The sequence below is a fragment of the Entelurus aequoreus genome, linkage group LG08 (genome assembly GCF_033978785.1).
Source record: "Entelurus aequoreus isolate RoL-2023_Sb linkage group LG08, RoL_Eaeq_v1.1, whole genome shotgun sequence".
Lineage (NCBI taxonomy): Eukaryota > Metazoa > Chordata > Actinopteri > Syngnathiformes > Syngnathidae > Entelurus > Entelurus aequoreus.
Genome location: NC_084738.1, coordinates 20397401 through 20418695, shown reverse-complemented (window position 1 = coordinate 20418695; position 21295 = coordinate 20397401). Strand labels below are relative to the sequence as shown.

Sequence of the window (21295 nt, the reverse complement as noted above, 5' to 3'; positions counted from 1 at the left end):
ATCATTTAACTGTGCATGTAAATGCATTGAAAAAAACAACAAGACATCACTGGACATGACAATCAAAGCATTAAAATCCACTTATGAGGCACACTGTGTTGGCCTGAAAGCAGCTTTAGTGTTTACACTCATAAGCTAAAATAAGCCTGATGGCAGACTCCCTCCTTCAGCTGCTATGTTAATGCCATTTATACGGGGGCTTAATGTGAAGAATGTATTTGCAGCACATTGGGCAGAATGGCATGTTTCCAGTTACCTACAGGAGAAGTTTGTTTTTTTTAAGTTATTGACCAATACTTTCATCACGTTGGGTTGAAGATGTGTCAGCGAGGGAAAATGAGAAGGCACGGTGCTCAAGAATGCGAGAGCAGTATCTGAGGTAAGCGTGTGTCTATGCAGAAATGCCAAAAATATCACACCTCTCCTTGAAGGCATCGGCCCAATAAACATTGACTGGGTGTGACTTATTTTATGACTCACGTAATGTACGTTTTTCAAAAAGGGTAATGTAAATATCTTTAAGTTTATGGTAAATATATTTATTTCCACAAGGCTGTTAATCAAGGTGAGCAGGTGGAGGTCTTTCTAGTTTGTTAATGTGATTGCCGTTTGGCTGTACAGCAGCCCAATTTACAAGGATACATTGCTCAACACCACATGACATAGGGTAGGACGACAAACACGCCGAGGCAGACATTGCTGAGCAATTACATCACTATTAGGAGGAAGGCCGAGGGAGGGAGGAGATAATCAACACACAAGCTTTCCAACCTGGGCTTCAGTACGGATAGTTTCAGTGAGATGTTTTTCCTGGAAGCAGGTTGTAAACACCGGTTGAGGGAGAAGTAGGAAACAGAGGGTAAGGAGGAGAGAGGGATTAAGTTCAAGTAGGTGAGAAAAGCAGCGTTCATAGCTGCCAGCGGTCAAGTGTTGATCCTCTCTGGGTATTACCGAGTGACATCGGGGGCAATGGTGGGTCGAGCATTCTTCATGATGGCCTGAATCCAGTTGCGACGGATTCCGGAGGTCATGGCTGACAAGGTGCACGCTCCTTCTTTACACTGAAAACAGAACAGACAACATTGAGAGTATTTTAAGCATTTACTACTACACCATGTATAATCATTTAGACTATTAACTTACACATTCCTATTTCATGTGCATTACATTCACTGCATAGCTGAGATGTCTAAATTAAATTGCTGCACCTTGCGAATATTCACCCCGCTTTGCAAAGAAGTGACTTCAGCAGCTTTCTGCGAAACGGTCTAAAAATATAACCTATAAGTTATATGCCCAACTTATTTATTTGGCACTAATACATCAAATTATTGGGCCATGCATGAGTTGTTTGTGTCTCAAGTAACTTGATAACAGTAGACAATAGATGTAAAACAAATGACAATGAGATGTTGTAAATGGTAATCTGATAACATCTCTTTAGGGAAATTCACAAATATCACTACATCAGAGGCTACATAACTGAGGCAGCAGCAGGAGTTTGTCGAAAAGAAGTTAGCTTGTGATTAATCATCAACAAATATTAAATTAATCATGTATATACGCAAATTAATCAGGCAATTTATTTTAACCGTACGTACTCCTTTACATTAACGTGGATAGTTATTTGAAAGGCGGCATGGGCTGTTACATTCATACCGTCAGTGATCAGGGGCCTTGTGTACAGAGAGTTGCGTGGTTTTCCTACTAAATATGGACGTACGATCAAATCCACAAAATAGGGTACGGCAGTAAAAAAATTTATGTATTAAACTGTTTGCTAGCACAAATCCAAGTACATTACTTTGTTACATCTACTTGAAATCGATTGCAGACGTGTGCAAATCATATCGAAAGTAGCCATGTGACCGAGAACGATGCGCTGCCCAATGAGGACTCAGTAGGAGGTGCTTGTTTCTCCCACTAAACAGCACACAGGCTAAAAAAAAAAATCGGTCAGGCATGAGGAACAAAGAAAATGAAGAAAAAGATTGATGTTCATTGTCAAAACAGATGAGCGCTTGGAAAGATAATCGCTGCAACTGTACCCCTTCCTTCGCTGCAACTGTGTCCAAACCTGTTCACTTCGGGGGCTGTGTCAATCAGAAATGTCAAGCAGCTAAAATGCGCCAAACATGGATACAAAAAGAGTGTTTTGCATTATTCCCATCATGCTTTGCAGGGAATTTAAATCCAATGGGTGTAATTTTTAATTGTTTTGTGAATGGATGTTTTTTTATAATATCCACAAAGTTCAGTGAGCAGGTTGTGTTATGTGTGACCGTGTGCTGACTTTTTGTATTAGTTTATTTGCGACATGAGAGGGACAATTTGTTTGGATTTGATGATGTGCTGTGTACACTTCAAATAGCAATTCATGGTCATTACCTTAATTACTTACCTTGTCCACAAGGTAAGTAGCAGCAATTATATTGTCCGGAAATTGGCGGCACTCCACGGGGCCAGATTCCTTATTAAACTAGTGACGTCTCGCGGGCCAAACTGAACACGGCCGTAGTTTGGACAAAACTGCCCTAACAAATTAGCCCCTCTGAAAATTTTAGAAAATGCCAGATGTTTACTTTTTTTTTTTTTTTCATAAATTTGATATTCAAACTTTGAATGGAGAAAGGAGGTGTTATAATCTCAGCAGTCACTCTTCATTTTTTTTAATGTCATTTTTTCGTTTTTAAAATACTTTTGGTTGAATCATTGTGATGTTCTGAATGTCAACATGCTATTAGTATAAATGCAAAAGGGTTATATTTCACCTATTTGCTAAAAACTCACCCCTGTTACTTTTAGGTCTATTGCTTAAATGACTCACCTTTGTCTGAGATGGGCCAATACACATTTTGAGTAGTAGTATGTGGGCTCTGTACCGAGGATGTCGTTGTGGATTGTGCAGCCCTTTGAGACACTTGCGATTTAGGGCTATATAAATAAACATTGATTGATTGATTGATTGAGTTCAACATTTGTATCATCAGACTTATAGTTAAAAACAATACAAGCAAAATGTCCTTTCCAACAGATGCAGTCTTCCGCCACTAGTTCAGGTGAGTTCTTCCATATTTATACGAGACCCGCTAAAATCACATCCAGGCTCACTGTGGTGAGAAGGAATTGTAGACAAATACTGGCGTTCATTTTTTAAAACCCAACCCTTGTTTTTCGCCAAAGACACAACGATCCCCTTCGACTACTCTATTTCTGACATCTGCCAAAAAATAGTCATGACGGTACTCAAGTAAATGTAAACAAAAAGCAATGAGCTCATTGCTACCTATTTGTATGGAAAGTTAAAACCAGGAGAAAATAAAACACTGGCATCCAAGGGATAATATTCCCATTTACGCAACTATATATGTTCCAAGGTCTAAAGATGTTTAACAGCCGAGGACAGTCACGCAGACAGATTATACAAAATAAGGTGGTATGTGGGTTCATGGCGACAAGTGAGGCTTCTAACGGCTGAGACACATTTAGCCTATGATGTCACCAAAAGATGACAAGTCATGTGACATCCGCCGTGACAGACAAAAAGAATCAGTTCAAAAAGAGAAACATCAAAACCTGATACCTTAAGTTGCACCACATGGTGTCTAAAGCTGTTTATAGGCTGGCAATAGACAGCAGAGCTAAACTGTGTCGACAATGTATGTTGTCCTTACAAGTGATGAATGACGCAAGACAATTGATGACATAGATCAACACTGACCAGAATTTGGAAGCCATAATTCCTCTGGACGGGAAACTCCTTGACATCGTAACTTGTCGACAGATCAATCTCACCGTCCAGTTGGGAAGCCTAGAGATATCAATGAAGAAAGCATCAAAAAAAGTATATAATTCACAGAACATTAAATAGAAAATGACTATGTTATGCAACTCATTTAGAGACCAGTTACCTCCTCAGCTATTGAGTCCTTGTAGTACCTCAGACTCTGATCTGTTAGGACAAACCAGTGCTTCTTCCACTACAAGGGACAGACAAAAGACCTAATGTGACTTCAATAGTCATTTATGTGTATAAAACGATGTATTAAAGGGGAAAAACAAGTGATTATCACAAAATGACAGATGATTACCATTCCATCTTCATACAGCTTGGTCATCCATCCCTTTTTGAAGTTCAGCAGATCTGGCTGCAGAGAAGACAACGACATTATTGCATATTCCAGAGCCATGATACAACAAAATAGATTATGTATGGTAATTAAGGAACTCATGTGTGACTGACTTCTCACTAAACTGCTTACTTAGTGTGTGTGCAACATTCAGGTCACCACCTTAGCTAAGTAAGTGTAAGTGCCAAAAGGTGACGGCAGTTGAACAGACCAACTGCTACACAAGCTGCTGCACAGCTCAAGTTCTAAAAACCAAATGTAAACAATGCATCCAAACAAGGCCGGTGCACAACTATACCTTGTTTTTGTTTAGCTTCATCAGGTGCGGCGTGACCGTCTGGCAAAGAGTCATTGTGACGGCTAACTGCCTTCTTCACTTCATGTGTTGACAATCTGGTTTCTCTCCTTCTACCCCGGGGAACGCAACGCTCGACTGCAGCCGCCTCTGTGTCGGCTATTTATAATTAGCAGTAGCAGTGGTGGCAGTGGTGTCAGTGCGTGAGAGTGGGTGGGTGGGGTTCCTGGCAGCTGCAGCTCACTCACAGAGACCAACCACAGTGACTGCATGGGTCTCTGAGCAGACCTGAGGTTAGTGGCTGTCGTGTAGGAGTCTGACCTCAGGGAAGACACCTTTGCAACACTAAGCAGCTTTGTGGTGACTTCAATCCCACTTGTAAAGGGTAAAGGATACTTTTATAAATGTGTTCATACTTTAGAATGGGTAACAGCAACAGCTATAGTAATGTGAAGTACAACAGAAATTTTGGTAGCAATTATAGCATAGCGGAGCATTCTGATTTAAACAACATACTATTTGTTTTTCTTCAACTGGGCTCTATGACTTGACTATTTAAGTTTGGCATCTCTGACATTAAATCTATGATGCCAGTTTTCAAATACATCTCGCCCTTCACCTTTGACACCCTTTTTAGGATTAACAAAACATTCCAACAAGGCAATTCGAATGTCTTGACAACAAGAAATGTGAATTGATTGTTCTATTTTTATTCCAATGTCTGCTCCAGATTATGTCAAAAGTCAACCTTTATTTCATGATGAAAAAAAGAAGGCTTCATTCACATGCAGCAATGGATTGATTGATTGATTGATTGAAACTTTTATTAGTAGATTGCACAGTGAAGTACATATTCCGTACAAATGACCACTAAATGGTATCCCGAATTAGTTTTTCTACTTGTTTAAGTCTTGGTCCACTTGAATTGATTAATGATACAGATATATACTATCATCATAATACAGTCATCACACAAGATAATCATCTGTATTACATTGTACATTGAATTATTTACATTATTTACAATCCGGGGTGTGGCATATGGAGGGGGGGGGGTTTAGGTTTGGTTGGTATCAACACTTCAGTCATCAACAATTGCATCATCAGAGAAATGGACATTGGAACAGTGTAGGACTGACTTGGTAGGATATGTACAGCAAGTAGTGGACACAGAGAGAGAGAGATCAGAAAGTATAAGAAAAAGTGTCTACATTTGATTATTTACAATCCGAAGAGGTATGATGTGGAAGGGAGGGTGTTAGTTTAGGGTTGAAGTTGTCTGGAGGTGTTCTTTTAGTGCAGTTTTGAAGCAGGATAGAGATGCCCTTTCTTTTACACCTGTTGGGAGTGCATTCCATATTGATGTGGCATAGAAAGAGAATGAGTTAAGACCTTTGTTAGATCGGAATCTGGGTTTAACGTGGTGAGTGGTGCTCCCTCTGGTGTTGTGGTTATGGCGGTCATTTACGTTAAGGAAGTAGTTTGACATGTACTTCGGTATCAGGGAGGTGTAGCAGATTTTATAGACTAGGCTCAGTGCAAGTTGTTTTACTCTGTCCTCCACCCTGAGCCAGCCCACTTTAGAGAAGTGGGTAGGAGTGAGGTGTGATCTGGCTGGATGTGGGTGGCCATGAATATGTACAGTGAACTTTTATTTCAGTGCTATTTACTTGAATTCCATCCATGTATACTTGAGAAATACTGTATAGCTGGAACTCACAGTCATTGAAGACTCTGTGACTCTGCGGTCAAGCGACTTGGCCCTCCTTATGTTTGCAAAAGTCGAGCTGGACACATCCGGGACTGAGTGGTCTTTTCCTGCATCCAATGACATGTCCTACAACGACAACAAAGTCGTAGAATTATCCCTCTGGGAGGTCATTGCATTTCAATTTTAGTAAATAAACCACAACACACATGTTTGTCGCCTAGATAGCGTCTCTCACTGCGGCCTTGTCGCTGCGCATTGTTGACACTTGATGACAGGTCGCTGGAGCTGCCCATGTCCATGCGCTCTACATTTGGACTCTCTTCAAATCGGTCAATGACTTGAGAACGCCTTTGTGAGAGAAAGCATCGTGCCTCTGATCAGTATACAACACAACTTCATACATAAAAAACATTGCCATTTGCAGTGAAAAGTAAAATATTCCTGCATACACAAAATAGTTGTTTGATCAGGTTATTGTGGTGGCAATATCAGTCAAAAATACAATTAAAAAGTAAGTTTGAGCAAAAAATTGTCATGATGGACGAAGAGTCTGAATTTATTGTGTGCAAAAAAATGTGCCGTTATCGAACTGCATTCATACACAACAATGACATGACTCTGGAAAGTCGTTTTAGATTCAAAGTGCCTTTCATAGAAAACAATGTGTAATTTAATGTTGCCTCCCTCAAAGAGATGCACCGAGAGATGGTGTCTAAGGATATGATTGCAGTTAGATGTGTTTTAAAAAAATAAAAAATAAAAAGAATAAAAATGACTGGGATCTGCAGAAGTAGTAGCAATGACAACTTACAGCAGCATTATCATAAAGCACTGAAATAAGTTAATGTGTGGATGTCAGAAAAGAGGGGAAAACCATCAAGAGTGTCTCTACAGTAAACCAAGCATTTAGGTTAGAATAGTGTTTGCGTGTGCTCCCAGGCAGAGAAGAGATGAAATGATAGAAAGCAGGAACCAGTGGTGACCAGTAGGGAACAGCAGAGGTGGAGGGGTTGGTTGAGCATGAGCCCTGTTCAGAAGCCCCTGAAAGAGATGAAAACAACAAAACCAATCTAGCAAAGGCAGCAAGAGGCCCACAGAAAAGAAAGTAACGTGTGCACTTATCACCCCAAATCATTAAATACAACAACAGGGCAATGCTAAGATATTCAGAAATGCCTCACCTTTATATGTCAAATGAATTGATAGTTTATGTCTTACTAATTATTTGTTGCCATCTTTGTCGCATATTTGTTTTAATTTAAAATGGTAATGCTGTGTAAGAGTGCATCTGTGTGTTCTCACCTTCGCTCTTCCCCAAACAGCCGAGCCACCTCTTCTCTTCCGGGACTCCGTGTGCGTGCTCTAAGCTCTTGTCGTTTTTTCTCTGAATGAAAGGCTTCGCGGTGGGTCAGCCTGCGAGCCCGCGGCACGTCTGACAGCGTCGCATACTCTCTGCCTGAATGACCCACTCTACCCCCTGCACTATTCACACTAGCAATGCTCCCTCCACCAACACTACAACGGCGGCCCTCCCAGGTGGGGGTAGCGCTGCTATGTTCAGAGTCCAGTGAGCTCTGGGAGGAGCTGATAGTGGAGTAGCTGGGGGACAATATGTCACCTGGAGAGGGTAGAGGGTCTTGGGAGTGCGGATAGGGGAACATCGGGGGTTCAGGATCAGAGTTGTACCTGGGACTGGGAGCTCCTAAAGAACATGTTGATGAAGACAGGGGCAGATAGTGGGGTGGCTGCAGTGGTTGTGAATGCTGTGCAGGTTGTGGAGAGGGCTCCGACTTGGTCTTCTCCAGGGAAAAATAACCACTCTCCACGCGTACTTTGCGTCCAGTGCTCATTGTGCCAACATCTGTAATGAATAACAATCAATCATTAACACAGTGTGTATTGTACACAGATGTTAAACGTGTCGGGTATCAGTCCTAACCATCTTGAGTAGTGATAGTGGAGTCCGGTTGGCTATGGCCCAGCTGGCTGAGGCAGGAAGCGCTGCGGCTACACGAGATGGTGGCTCCACTCCAGCGGTTCTCCTCCTGCCATAAAGTGGCACGGCTCATTGGGACACGTTCGGCACTGGCAATGCTGCTGGGCAGGCACGGGATGCTGCCTCCACTGCTGCTGGTGACCGTCACCTTGGCGGGACCCGGCTCCTGGATAGGGGTTTGGGATGGAAGGAGTGGAAGGGAGGAGGAGAGGACAAAATGGGAGGCAAGGTCACAACAACACTAGAAAAAAGAAAAAAATGGACAAAGGTAAAACAATACATAAGACATAGGCAACACAATTTGTAGTAAATGGCTACCATGTACAAAACCCAAAACCAGTGAAGCTGGCATGTTGTGTAATTTGTAAATAAAACCAGAATACAATGATTTGCAAATCCTTTTCAACTTATATTCAATTGAATAGACTGCAAAGAAATATATTTTAATGTTCAAACTGACAAAACTATTTTTTTTTTGTGCAAATAACCATCAACTTAGAATTTAATGGCAGCAACACATTGCAAAAAAAGTTGGCACAGGGGCATCTTTACCACTGTGTTACTTGGCCTTTCCTTTGAACAACACTCAGTAAACGTTTGGGAACTGAGGAGACCAATTTTTGAAGCTTTTCAGGTGGAATTCTTTCCCATTCTTGCTTGATGTACATCTTAAGTTGCTCAACATCCCGGGGTCTCCGTTGTGGTATTTTAGGCTTCATATTGCGCCACACATTTTCAATGGGAGACAGGTCTGGACTACAGGCAGGCCAGTCTAGTACCCGCACTCTTTTACTATGAAGCCATGCTTTTGTAACAAGTGGCTTGGTATTGTCTTGCTGAAATAAGCAGGGGCGTCCGTGATATGTTGCTCCAAAACCTGTATGTACCTTTCAGCATTAATGGTGCCTTAACAGATGTGTAAGTTACCCATGTCTTGGGCACTAATACACCCCCATACCATCACAGATGCTAGCTTTTGAACTTTGCGCCTAGAACAATCTGGATGGTTCTTTTCCTCTTAGTTCCGGAGGACACAAATTCCACAGTTGCCAAAAACAATTTGAAATGTGGACTCGTCAGACCACAGAACTCTTTTCCACTTTGCATCAGTCCGTCTTAGATGAGCTTGGGCCCAGCGAAGCCGGCTTCGTTTCTGGGTGTTGTTGATAAATGGCTTTCACTTTGCATAGTAGAGTTTTAACTTGCACTTCCAGATATAACGACCAACTGTAGTTACTAACAGTGGTTTTCTGAAGTGTTCCTGAGCCCATGTAGTGATACCCTTTACACAGTGAGGTCGCTTTTTGATGCAGTACCGCCTGAGAGATCGAAGGTCCGTAATATCATCGCTTACGTGCAGTGATTTCTCCAGATTCTCTGAACCTTTTGATGATTTTACGGACCGTAGATGGTGAAATCCCTAAATTCTTTGCAATAGCTTGTTGAGAAATGTTGTTCTTAAACTGACATTTTGCTCACGCATTTGTTCACAAAGTGGTGACCCTCACCCCATCCTTGTTTGTGAATAACTGAGCATTTCATGAAAGCTGCTTTTATACCTAATCGCGGCACACACCTGTTCCCAATTAGCCTGTTCACCTGTGGGATGTTCCAAATACGTGTTTGATGAGCATTCCTCAACTTTCTCATTCTTTTTTGCCACTTGTGCCAGCTTTTTTGAAACATGTTGCAGGCATCAAATTCCAAATGAGCGAATATTTTCAAAAAATAAAGTTTCCATTTCGAACGTTAAGTATCTTGTCTTTGCAGTCTATTCAATTGAATATACGTTGAAAAGGATTTGCAAATCATTGTATTCTGTTTTTATTTACGATTTACACAACATGCCAACTTCACTGGTTTTGGGTTTTGTAGTACCAAAATATAGAAATATATAGACACTGTGTAAACATATTAGGAAATTGTAGTCAATATTCCTGTACATGTCTGTACCTGAATGATATTGTGCATGGACAAAGAGCATTGAGACACCAGGAAGAAAATATGAAGCGGAGACGCCACAAAAACTCTAAGCATTCTATTATAAAAAATGAATTACCCAAATTGTTCCCACAACGTTGGAAGCATGAGAAGTGCATTAAAATTTAAGTCCAACCTCCGATAAATTATTTGATTAAATAGTGTGACCAAAGACCTTTGACAAGCTAACAGATTGAAATCACCATTAAATGTAATTGTTGACATTGCAAGTAAATGAAGCTCCTTGTATTTATTTAAGAGAAATCAATCAAAATGCCCCAACAACATTTAAGACCCATTACTATATTTACAATCACCACCAACATGCAGCTGTTAGAATTGAGTTTTTACAGGGTTTTACAAAAAGCCTTTAATGTTTTGCAACGATGATTAATTTTGAAACTGTATAAAATATGTCAGGCATTTTAGGAGGTGAAGCAGGATGATCAATATAAACTCACTGGGTGTCCATTCATGTCCTTAATGGAAAAACACTGGATTGTAGTTACTCCACCCTGCCAATCACATAAAGCTTTTGTTGTTACTATTAGATATGCTGTGCACTACTTACAGTGGTTTTGCTTCAAAAATATTCTGAGAATGCACATAAATGTCAGTTTCATATTACCGGTATATAGAATTGGTTTCATGTTTAGTGGCACAACCCAGAAAGTAAACAGTTTGCTGCACCTACAGTATATATTTAAATTGCATTGAACTCAAACACTGCTAGTACACTATGTAAGTGTATTTTTTCTGGCAGTTCTACTCTGTAAAATATAAATACATTTATTTTTGACAAATATTTTGAAGGTTTCTGTTGAAATATGCAGTCAAATGAGAGACAGACGAGGTCGACACAATGTCAGCGCTGTCCTTCTGCAAATTAGTGTTGCACAATATCATACCAATTTAGGGCGCCATCATTAGCAGGACCAGACAATGGCCCTTTGAGGGAAATTTGTCGGCATTCAATACAGAATATGGAAGGGCGGTATTACACCGCGGGTGGGCTAAAAAGCCTGTGTAGTTTATGTCATGTTTACGGTTCTATGGTAGTTACGGAAACATCCTTTTTTTTTGCCCTTGGATATGCATATACACATTGCAGTCAGCTTTCAAGCTGTTATGCAGGTTCCAAATGCAAAATGACAATGGAACAACAACAACTGAAGCAAGAACATCACTGAGTAATAAGGGGGAGTTGATGCATTACCTGCTGAGTGGGTGGATCTACCTTGCGCTTCTTCTTCTGATTCTGCTTGTTTGTTCTGGGGTACACGGTCAGAGCTTCCTGCCAACTGTAAAGAGTGAAAGTTCTGGTTTAACTTATGCACCAATACACCATGTCATTTAGCCAAAATAACATTTGGAAACACTTAAAAGTACCAACAACAAAAAACAACAGCATAGGAAAGCATAGTCCAAAGGAGCCAGCAGGGGGCAGAACAGTTTTATTAGCCAAGGAAATCACACATTGGTGTCATCTTTTCAACTTGAGCGAAACAAACAAAAAAAACAACTATCCAACCATCCGTTTCCTACCGCTTGTCCCTCTTGAGTTGTGGGGGTGCTGGAGCCTATCCCAGCTGCACTCGGGCGGAAGGCAGGGTACACCCTGGACAACTCGCCACCTCATAGCAGGGCCAACAATCAAACTCACATTCTCACATTCAGGACAATTTTAGTGTTGAGCTTTTTTTATTATTTTAAATATATTTCCATTTTGTTAGGTTAACGTTAAATAAATCTCAAACAAGTTGACTACAAATCTACATACCCGTTGAGGATTTCTTTACACTCAGCACGGATGAAGTGCTCTTTATCAGGGGTCAGAATACACAAGGAGTTCTTCTGACCCGTCCTAGACTCTCCATCGATGACATCAGAGCACTGGTTCATATTTATGGTGCCCTGGGGAAGAGTACTCGGCTGGAAGACACAACAGAAGGACATGTAGGAAGTGCAAAGAACAGACGTGCTCACATATCCCGCTCCACATGATGATCTCACATAATCCTTCCAAGCAGCAATGTGCCTGTGAGAGAGTGTTTCTTGCCATTTTCATTATGGGATTTACAAAGCAGATCTGCAAATATTATTTTTTTTAAAGAAATCAAAGTGACCAAATCAACTATTGAACTCTAATTGATTCGCTTGGAGGGTGGAGCAAAAATAGGCTTGTTGATGTTATCTTGAACTGATTAGTTTGAATAGTTTTATAAGAAACATGAATAATATGGTTTAGAACAAGCTTTCTTTGAACAGTTTTTGGGTCCTTGACTGCACTACACATACGGTAAAAATTACAGCTTTTAACCGCTGTGGTGTCTTGGTATAGTACCAGCCACAAATGATAAATTACAGCCCTGTGTGCATCGGAGCATAGGAGAGAGACAAGATTAAAAGGCATCAGACTCAACTTGAACAGTGACCCAATAAATCAGATTCAGGAAACCCATTTGTGCGACATTATCGTGGCATGACAGTACCAGAGCAATTCAGGCCCGTGATGTGGATGTAGGAGTCAATACTTGATAGTAATCCCACCCTAAGGGCGATTTGACTAACTGTGTTGACTGCAGCCCTGTGTAATGACACTTTAAATTCTGAAGTCTTTCACATTATACGCTGACTGACGAGGGCTGAAAATGCACATCATGACATTGTTTAGCTTAGGACATTGAAGCAGCATGATGCCGCATCCGTGGGCGCGACACAGTGGGAGCGACTCACTAAGTCAATGGGTCGACTTCTTGTGCGCGTGCAATAAAAATCAATGAAGGGCTCTCGACCAGGTGAGCGGCTACCTTAACAGTTGTGCTTGACAGGTAAACTGACAAACAGACCCTGGGACAGCTGGGCAAGGGCCTGGAAGGCCTGCTTCAGATTGCCAAGGAGAGACTGGCGTCAGCTTGATCTGAAAGCCTTGTCACACTCAGACTTGGGGAGAGGGGAGAAGTTCGGAGACTAAGAAGAAAAAGTGGCAGGGCGGATTAGGAATCTCAATCTAGTGGTCGATGGGAGCAGCAGTACTGCCGGAAAATAAAACGTTTAGTGGACTATGACTGTTGACTGCTCTGCCCATCTGTCTATATAAACAAATCTAGAGTACCGTGTGGCCTTAGTCAAAATAGAGTTTAGGCAGTTTATGACCTGAGATTTTAACTCAAAGAAACCAAAGGCTTATTGTTGAGACAAAAACATTCTAATATTAAGACTGCTGTGTTTATAAGAAGAATGTGTGGTTGTACAGTTCACATTTTTAAGAAGGTTTTGGAGAGCAGCATGAGACTCCTCACACATGTGCAGCCTACTAGGCCAGGCTTTACATCAGCTGCCCTCTAACACACACCCCCTATTTTGGGCAGCCAGGGCAACATTTACCCCCCAGACCCAGGCCCCAATGAACCCACACCTCTCTGTCACCTATCCTAGACCCTGTCCCCTCTCTCTGTGCCATGTCTCACCACAATGAGCCCTTTGTGCATCAGCACCAGTTCACACAATGTGGGATTGTTAGCTGCCACAGTCCACAGAACCACTCCTCCCCTTAACTCTCACACAAGGAAGTAATGGACACAAAGTTTGTGATCAGCGCATGGAAATTAGGAAGATTTTTGTCCCTGAAGTTACTCAGACAATTGTGGAAAATATTGACTGCAGAGTCAGTATAACTATGATTGAGCACATGAGCAAGCAGGATAATTTTCTACTAAATTAGACAGCTGTCATTTCGCCTTATTGTTGGGCTGTAAAACACATTTTCTTTCTGTGTATCATAATTCTTCTTTGACAGGTCAGACCTGAAAAACATGTAGAATAACAGAAATAAGTGAGTCACAGACATCTCATCATTTTCACTACATTCTCTTTAATATGACAGACTGCTAAAAATATTGCTCAGTCACCAAGTTATGCTGTTAAACACCTGTAAAATAATTGCAAACATCAGTATCTGTTGTCAGTTGGCTTTACTCTATTACTCTTGGGCAAGGCATGTATCAGGCTACCTCCAAGAGGTTCTAAGGTCATTACCACAGCACCCACAGTCACTAGCCTTTGTTGTACACAGACAGCCAACATGAAGTAACCATGATGAGCTGGCACTGCATCATCCTGACTCACGAATATGGCAAGGAGTCGGGTCTCTTCGGGGTCCAACATCCTGCTCATTACCGATAACAGCAAATGTGCAATAAAACATTCCTTAGCAACCAGGCACAATAGAGGTAAACACATTTTTGGATGCAAGTGAACCCGCAAGACGCTGCAGGGGTAATAATCCCTAGGTGCCAGACGGATAGAGTCACCTCTCAAGTTTCGTAAAGAAATCATCTGCCCATTACAGTAATACACCTAAACAGATGTATAACACAACTAAGACAGGTCATCATTATGGTCACAACAATATCATAGTCCTTTAAATTTATCCCCAGCATTAACATCTCTGAGATGGAACACTTAAATGTAATTGTAATAATCTCAGCTGTAATATGCATGTCAACCACTTGCAGGTGAACAAACATCCCTGACTTAGAGAGATGTGGGATATCTTCGTTGGAGAACAACATGGTCCCTCCTGACAAATACACCTCACTCCACTGGCATGCATTTGCAGGCAGTGGTTACAAAGCTGCAGTACTGGATTATAAAACCAACAAATAAAACCTCATTGCACACATTTCAAAGCAGGTACTCAATTTCAAAGAATGTGGAGGGCAACCGTGCTGCTCCACATCATGGCAAATAGCGAGAGGACGTGGGTGGTTTAACGCTGACTGTTAGGAGGCCAGCATATTGATGCAGAGGAGGAGGTAGAGGATGGAAGTGTTGGAGGATGAAGCATGCAGCATCATTATGTCCAAAACGGCTAATGTAATTGTAAAAATAGCGACGTAAACCAAGCCCAGTAAAACAGATATACAGCTGGTGGTGCGTTGACCAAGCACGCACACTGCATTACGAGTGCAAGCTTTATGAAATGTCTCTGAATTGTGAAAGAGACTGTGAGAAGTCATTGAAGATGTTGAGAGATTGGCTGTGAAGTCGACATGAACAGATGTTACACTGAGCTTCTGTCATTTGGTCTGTTCACACTCACAATGTCTCAGCTGAATTAGTTTGGGGGTGTGTTCTTTCCCAGACTGAACACAATTCTCCTTAGCTATCCAACTCCTTTTTAATATGACAATGTTTTCTTTATACAGCCTTGCTTCTCAGGCCTCTCTAGATTACATGTGCAAAGTTTGCATCTAAAAAGAAATGGCACCATAGAGCAGCAAAGTAAGAGTTTTGATTGGGAAACCTATTCAGTTATGTTCATACTACAACAACAACTGGCAGGCAAGCGTGTGCTTAACTTTAAACCGTCCTGTCACTCATCTCAGTGCTACTTTGTGCATACAGATGTGTATAAAAACATATACCCTTCAGTATTGGGCTGAACCAAGAAAGGAGTCTACACTATCCGTCCATCCATCCATTTTCTACCCCTTGTCCCTCTCGGTGTCACGGGGAGTCTACACTAATTGTTCCTATACAACACTTTGTCATTCTCACAAGTCATAATCAGGACTCATCTTTTTAATCTTTCTGGCCTTTCAAGTTTTCTGGGTGTAAGCACGAGAAAACGCAAACATGACATAAGTGGACCAGTTTTCTTTTCCGATGCAGTTCATTATATTATATATCCTCTGAAAAGTGGTGTGACTCATTTGTCGAGCAGTAAATTTTCAAACTGCAGCCCAGAAGACAAGTCCAGAACCACCAATCCTTCTCCAATGAAACTAACACTACCACCCACATCATCCCACACTGGCTGCAAATAGGCATGATGAGTAACCTATTTTATGTTATAGCTGTTGTTGCCACAGAGACCCATTTACAAAAGAGGCTGGTTGCAGTCTTTACGCAAATCCCTATAGGAAGCTTACTTTTCAATGGATTTTAAACATTATATCCCGCCCTTTTACAGCGTTTAGTACATAATGATGTCAACTTGGCCAGTATGTAACACACACATTATTTTTCTGTGTTGTTAGCTAATGATAGCACAACATTGAATGTGTATCCTATCGTAACAACAACGACTGCAAATTGTTAGTTGCTTTTCTGGGACTGCTGGAGTGTGTACGCGCACGCTTGCTGCATGTGAGTGTGGACGAGACAGTGGTGAATGACAAGCCTGAACACCAGACAAATTTATTGCGCCAACAAGAACTTTTTATTCCATGTAATTAGTAATTATAAAAAGTATACACATTTAAAAAAATATGTTCTGTTACACCACTAATGGTAATAAGCTAGTCAGTTGTGTTCTTCTTAGCTAGTGATAAATGGTGCTCATGACTAACTATATTACCAAGACTATTTGTAATTGCTCATTCTATTCATCTTATCAAAATGTTGCTCTATTAATTATGTAACTATTTTTAACAGTTTTAAACAAGTGTTAGAATCCCCACAATGAAAGATGGCTACCAAAACTTGGTTCCACAATGGTGCCGATGTAAACGATAGTAACTACCTTAACCAGACCAAAACAGAGTAGTTTTCAGTGCTAATATAATCCGGATGATGTACCCTGCAACAAGTGTTTGAAGGTGTTATTGCGCATGTAACATCTGGTATGTAATCCCAAGAGAGGCACACAGAGTCTGATGCTCTTTTAAGACGTTATTGCTGATGTAAATACACCAACAGCAGTCCTCAGTTTCAACACAGTACATTTTGCCTTAGCACTAGCCACAATATAACATTTTAATATGCATTAATCAAGGTCACAGCGAGCAAAGTGCATTCACAAACCCTAGAAATTCGGATGTCAACATTACAACACAAGCAATTCATTTTTTGAACATTCTCAGGGTATTATATTGCTGTTGGTTTTGTTAAGGATTTTATTTCATATTGTTAAATTTATTACTTAGTTATTTTATATATAGGAGTGAAGTAGTTAAATGTTTACTCAATACAACCTGTATGTCACAAAATTCCATGAAAATTAAAAGTAATTGTTTTCAAACAAAATCTGTTTAGGCACCATTTAAGCACCGGCATGGTTTCAAAAGCACCAATTTGACACTGGTAGAAGAATACTCATCCTCACCCATTATAGTGTATTGGAGTGTGTGGGTAAAAAACTAACCATAAGAAACCAAATCCTCTAAGCAAACTATTTGGGGTAGCCCCTCTGTCATCTTCTCTTAGTAATTCCAAAAAGAATCTTGTTGCATTCACCACTTTATTGGCTAGAAGACTCATTGTGTTGAACTGGAAGGCAACAGCGCCTACTTGCCATATCCGCTGGATTGAAGATGTTCTTTATTTTCTCAAACTGGAGAAGATTAGGCTGACAATGAATGGCTGTTCTGTGAAGTTTCAGAAAGTATGGGGTGGTTTCCTAAAATATGTAAAAGAGACTGATCTCAAATGTAACCCTGATTAAGAAGTAATTGAAATGTAGATGATTAAGAAGCCTTTTGTCTGCCTTTGTGTATTGCTGCACCATGTTGGGGACATTCAGGAGTGCAGTTGCCTGTGGGTTCATTTCAATATCTGCCTATATTTAATTGATGCATTTTTTTTGTGGGTTACTTGTTTGGGGGGGGGGGGCATTTGACATGTGTTTATTGTAACATTGTTGGTTGTAAATGTAAAAAAGTTTAAAAGTGCTTTTAGTAAGCCCTACTGGGAACAACATTTTCGGTCAGTCCAGTGTCCCTACTTGTCTCTGACAGCAAGGCGCTTCACTTTTTTCCACACATGCTATTGATCTGCAGTTTTCCAATGCAATATATGTAATTCACCAAATGCAACCACAACATTAAAAGAGTGTGACAGAAAGACACAAGTATTAGCAACGTGAGCTACAATTTCAACATTAGAGTCACATTTTAAAAGCAATATCGAAACAGACTGATTCGCATTACACCACCTCTAACCTGCTCACGGACAGGAAAAGGGGACGTTTATAATTTTCTTCATGACGTCTCAGACCAATTGCGCAAAAGTAAAGCAAACAAGTGTGGGAGATAATAGATTTTTCTCATGATTGGCGCTCATGAGCACACATTACGGTTAGAATATCGTTAGTTGCTAATTGAATTGTGTGTGTCAATGCGCTCCCTGTGTGTACGTGCAGACAACTCAGAAGTGAGTGACAAGCCCGAACGCCAGACTATTTCCTCAGATTGACAATTTTTATTCAATAAAATTAATAAATTGTAAAAAAATAATAATAACAATAATAAAAACAGCCCTTTTAAATACTATCTTGGTCTTTGCTACGTTAATTATTTTAAACAACACTGGGCTCAAATTCTAAGGCTACACTTTTTTTTCCGCCCCCAAAACATTTTGATTGCAAAACGCTGGGATGAACAGGTGGTTGGCTAGGAAGTTCACTGAGCTTAGGTGAAAGGTTGAAGGTCATCCAATACACATTCCACAACTTCAAACGATATTCTAGTGCAGCTGCTCCCCCTACAGTCTGTTATGAGACAGCAGTATCGGGCTTTCAATTGAGACGCTTGGGAAATGCCATAACCAATAAAAACTGTCCCAAACGCCATATAAACACAGCACATTACAGTTTAGTAATAATGACAATCACACCCATTACACCTATCATTTCATAGTGCATGTTCTCAATAGATACATTTCACTTTCATAATCTGTACCTGTTGGTGTCCCTCCGGCAGCCCCACCATCACACGCAGACACCGACCCGTATAGCCCACTGTTTTATTAGGGCCTTTCAGAGAGCTGCTCCACCCTCACCCCAACACTTTAAATACAACCTTTTGTCAGTGTCCTGGTCTAGTTTTTAGAATAAACTAAGCGGAGGCTTTGTAGGGAGAGAAGTTGCACAACACCACTGGTTGCTTTCTCCAGCACAAATGATTTATTGGACACAGCAAAATAGGCTGAAAGACGGATGTACAAGAGGCTGGCAGAGAGAGAGAGAGAGAGAGAAGACAACGATGGGAAAGTGAACTAGGGGGAGTAATAGGATAAGCAAAAGGTGACGGCCATGTCAGCTAAAGTTGTGGACGCTGGCTTTAGCCATAGTCTTATGGAGCTAGCATGTCACTGCATGATGAATGGCTAGAGGGGAAAAAAATAAAATGAAAAGAAGCGCAAACACTCTGGGAGAACTCAAAAGTAAGAGCATCAATCCATGTTTGTATCAGCTGCTTTTTTAATTATGTCAACGCAAATAAAAACTATTTCTGCTTTCTGTGAATTAGTATTATTGTAAATGGTAAATAGGTTATACTTGTATAGTGTTTTTCTACCTTCAAGGTACTTAAGCACTTTCGACACCATTTCCACATTCACACACACACTGATGGCGGGAGCTGCCATGCAAGGCCCTAACCACGACCCATCAGGAGCCCTCATGTTGCTGGCACGGCCGCTCTACCAACCGAGTCACGCCGCTGTGGCATGTGAATTGTATCTATGCATCGTCTTTATCATGTAGAAGTTAGTTACACAAAAATGATTTGGGACTTTTTTGATGTGGGCCTTTCATTACTAACCTTGGTTGAAAAGCAGTTATAGCAGAGTTACAGTCAAGCCTGATAATTACAAACCCTATGGTCGACTGTTCCCATGGTTTGGTGGCCTTGTGCAATACGAACAGTGACCCCACTGTAATCCATGTATGTTTACATTCCAGCAGATCGGTTACTATTGGATTCATGAGGAAGGAAGGACAAGGGCTAAAGAAGACTCACACACCATCCCCTCAATACAGCTAACAGATGCTTCACCCACAGGACCCACACAATAAGTTGTACTTTAAGTGTCCCTACTTTAGTGGGTCTCGGTGGTCGGTCTACACTACCGGTAATTCCCTGCACAGAATGCCATGAGCCCACTATACCCAATTGTTCATCTTTCCAAAACATTCTCATCAATTGCAACATAAGACAAAAGCCCATCAAAAGAGCCCTCAAACTTACACACCACAGGGGTACAGAGGGAAGAGGGTCTATGCAATGTTTAAGCATACCAAGGGGCTTACAACTCTGAATGTAAACACTAGTTAGGGTTGCATAGGCTTGTGTCTGCAAGATTTGTGGCAGAGAGAGCAGAATGGCGTGTCTCAAATTAACAAAGAATGCACAAAATGGGAAAAGGAAGTTTCTAAAAACTTTGTTCTTGGACAGTGCTAGAGGGCAGAAGACCAGTATTTGAATTCAAGTAAACACAGGAAATTAATTGAGCGAACATGAAATGCAAAGGTCTTCAAGAGCTAAAAACGCCATGAGAGAGACTCAGTCTACACCAGTGGTTCTTAACCTGGGTTCGACCGAACCCGTGTAAATACAAACTTCTCCCTATCGGCGTATTACGGATACGGCAACAGCTGACTGGTTTGCAGGTGTGTAATTTGTTGTGAGTTTATGCACTGTTGGTTTTGTTGTTTGAACAAGGTGATGTTCATGCACGGTTCATTTTATGCACCAGTAAAAAAACATGGTAAGACTTTAGTATGGGGAACATATTCACCATTAATTAGTTGCTTATTAACATGCAAATTAGTAACATATTGGCTCTTAACTAGTCATTATTAAGTACTTATTAATGCCTTACTCTGCATGGCCTTATTATATCCTAACCCTCTAACCCTAACCCTAACCAAATAACTCTAAATTAAAGGCCTACTGAAACCCACTACTACCAACCACGCAGTCTGATAGTTTATATATCAATGATGAAATCTTAACATTGCAACACATGCCAATACGGCCGGGTTAACTTATAAAGTGCAATTTTAAATTTCCCGCTAAACTTCCGGTTGAAAACGCCTTTGGATGATGACATATGCGCGTGACGTAGCCAGTGAAACAGAAGTATCGGTACCCCATTGAATCCAATACAAAATAGCTCTGTTTTCATCTCATAATTCCACAGTATTCTGGACATCTGTGTTGGTGAATCTTTTGCAATTTGTTTAATGAACAATGAAGACTGCAAAGAAGAAAGTTGTAGGTGGGATCGGTGTATTAGTGGCAGACTACAGCAACACAACCAGGAAGACTTTGACTCGGATAGCAGATGCGCTAGCCAACGCTAGCCACCGACCGCACGGATGATCGTGGTGAAGTCCTTCGTCCTTCCGTCGATCGCTGGAACGCAGGTGAGCACGGGTGTTGATGAGCAGATGA

At 41.0% G+C, this 21295-nt stretch overlaps 1 protein-coding gene across 9 annotated transcripts in view; it reads right to left on the bottom strand.

Moving 5' to 3' along the window:
* Nucleotides 1-21295, bottom strand: part of si:ch73-103b11.2 (myosin phosphatase Rho-interacting protein) — a 59220-nt gene that overhangs the window by 12041 nt on the left and 25884 nt on the right. For 4 of the 9 annotated variants that reach the window (XM_062055880.1, XM_062055874.1, XM_062055873.1 and 1 more), the window contains exons 4-14: nt 11893-12044; nt 11329-11413; nt 8076-8373; nt 7439-7997; nt 6343-6484; nt 6146-6262; nt 4092-4148; nt 3912-3980; nt 3722-3811; nt 952-1061; nt 772-810 (exon numbers count right to left, since the gene is read on the bottom strand). In XM_062055880.1, coding sequence (XP_061911864.1) covers nt 772-810; nt 952-1061; nt 3722-3811; nt 3912-3980; nt 4092-4148; nt 6146-6262; nt 6343-6484; nt 7439-7997; nt 8076-8373; nt 11329-11413; nt 11893-12044 — 1718 coding nt within the window. The remainder of the gene's footprint in view (nt 1-771; nt 811-951; nt 1062-3721; nt 3812-3911; nt 3981-4091; nt 4149-6145; nt 6263-6342; nt 6485-7438; nt 7998-8075; nt 8374-11328; nt 11414-11892; nt 12045-21295) is intronic. The other 5 variants (XM_062055882.1, XM_062055875.1, XM_062055878.1 and 2 more) reach the window with 4 other exon arrangements.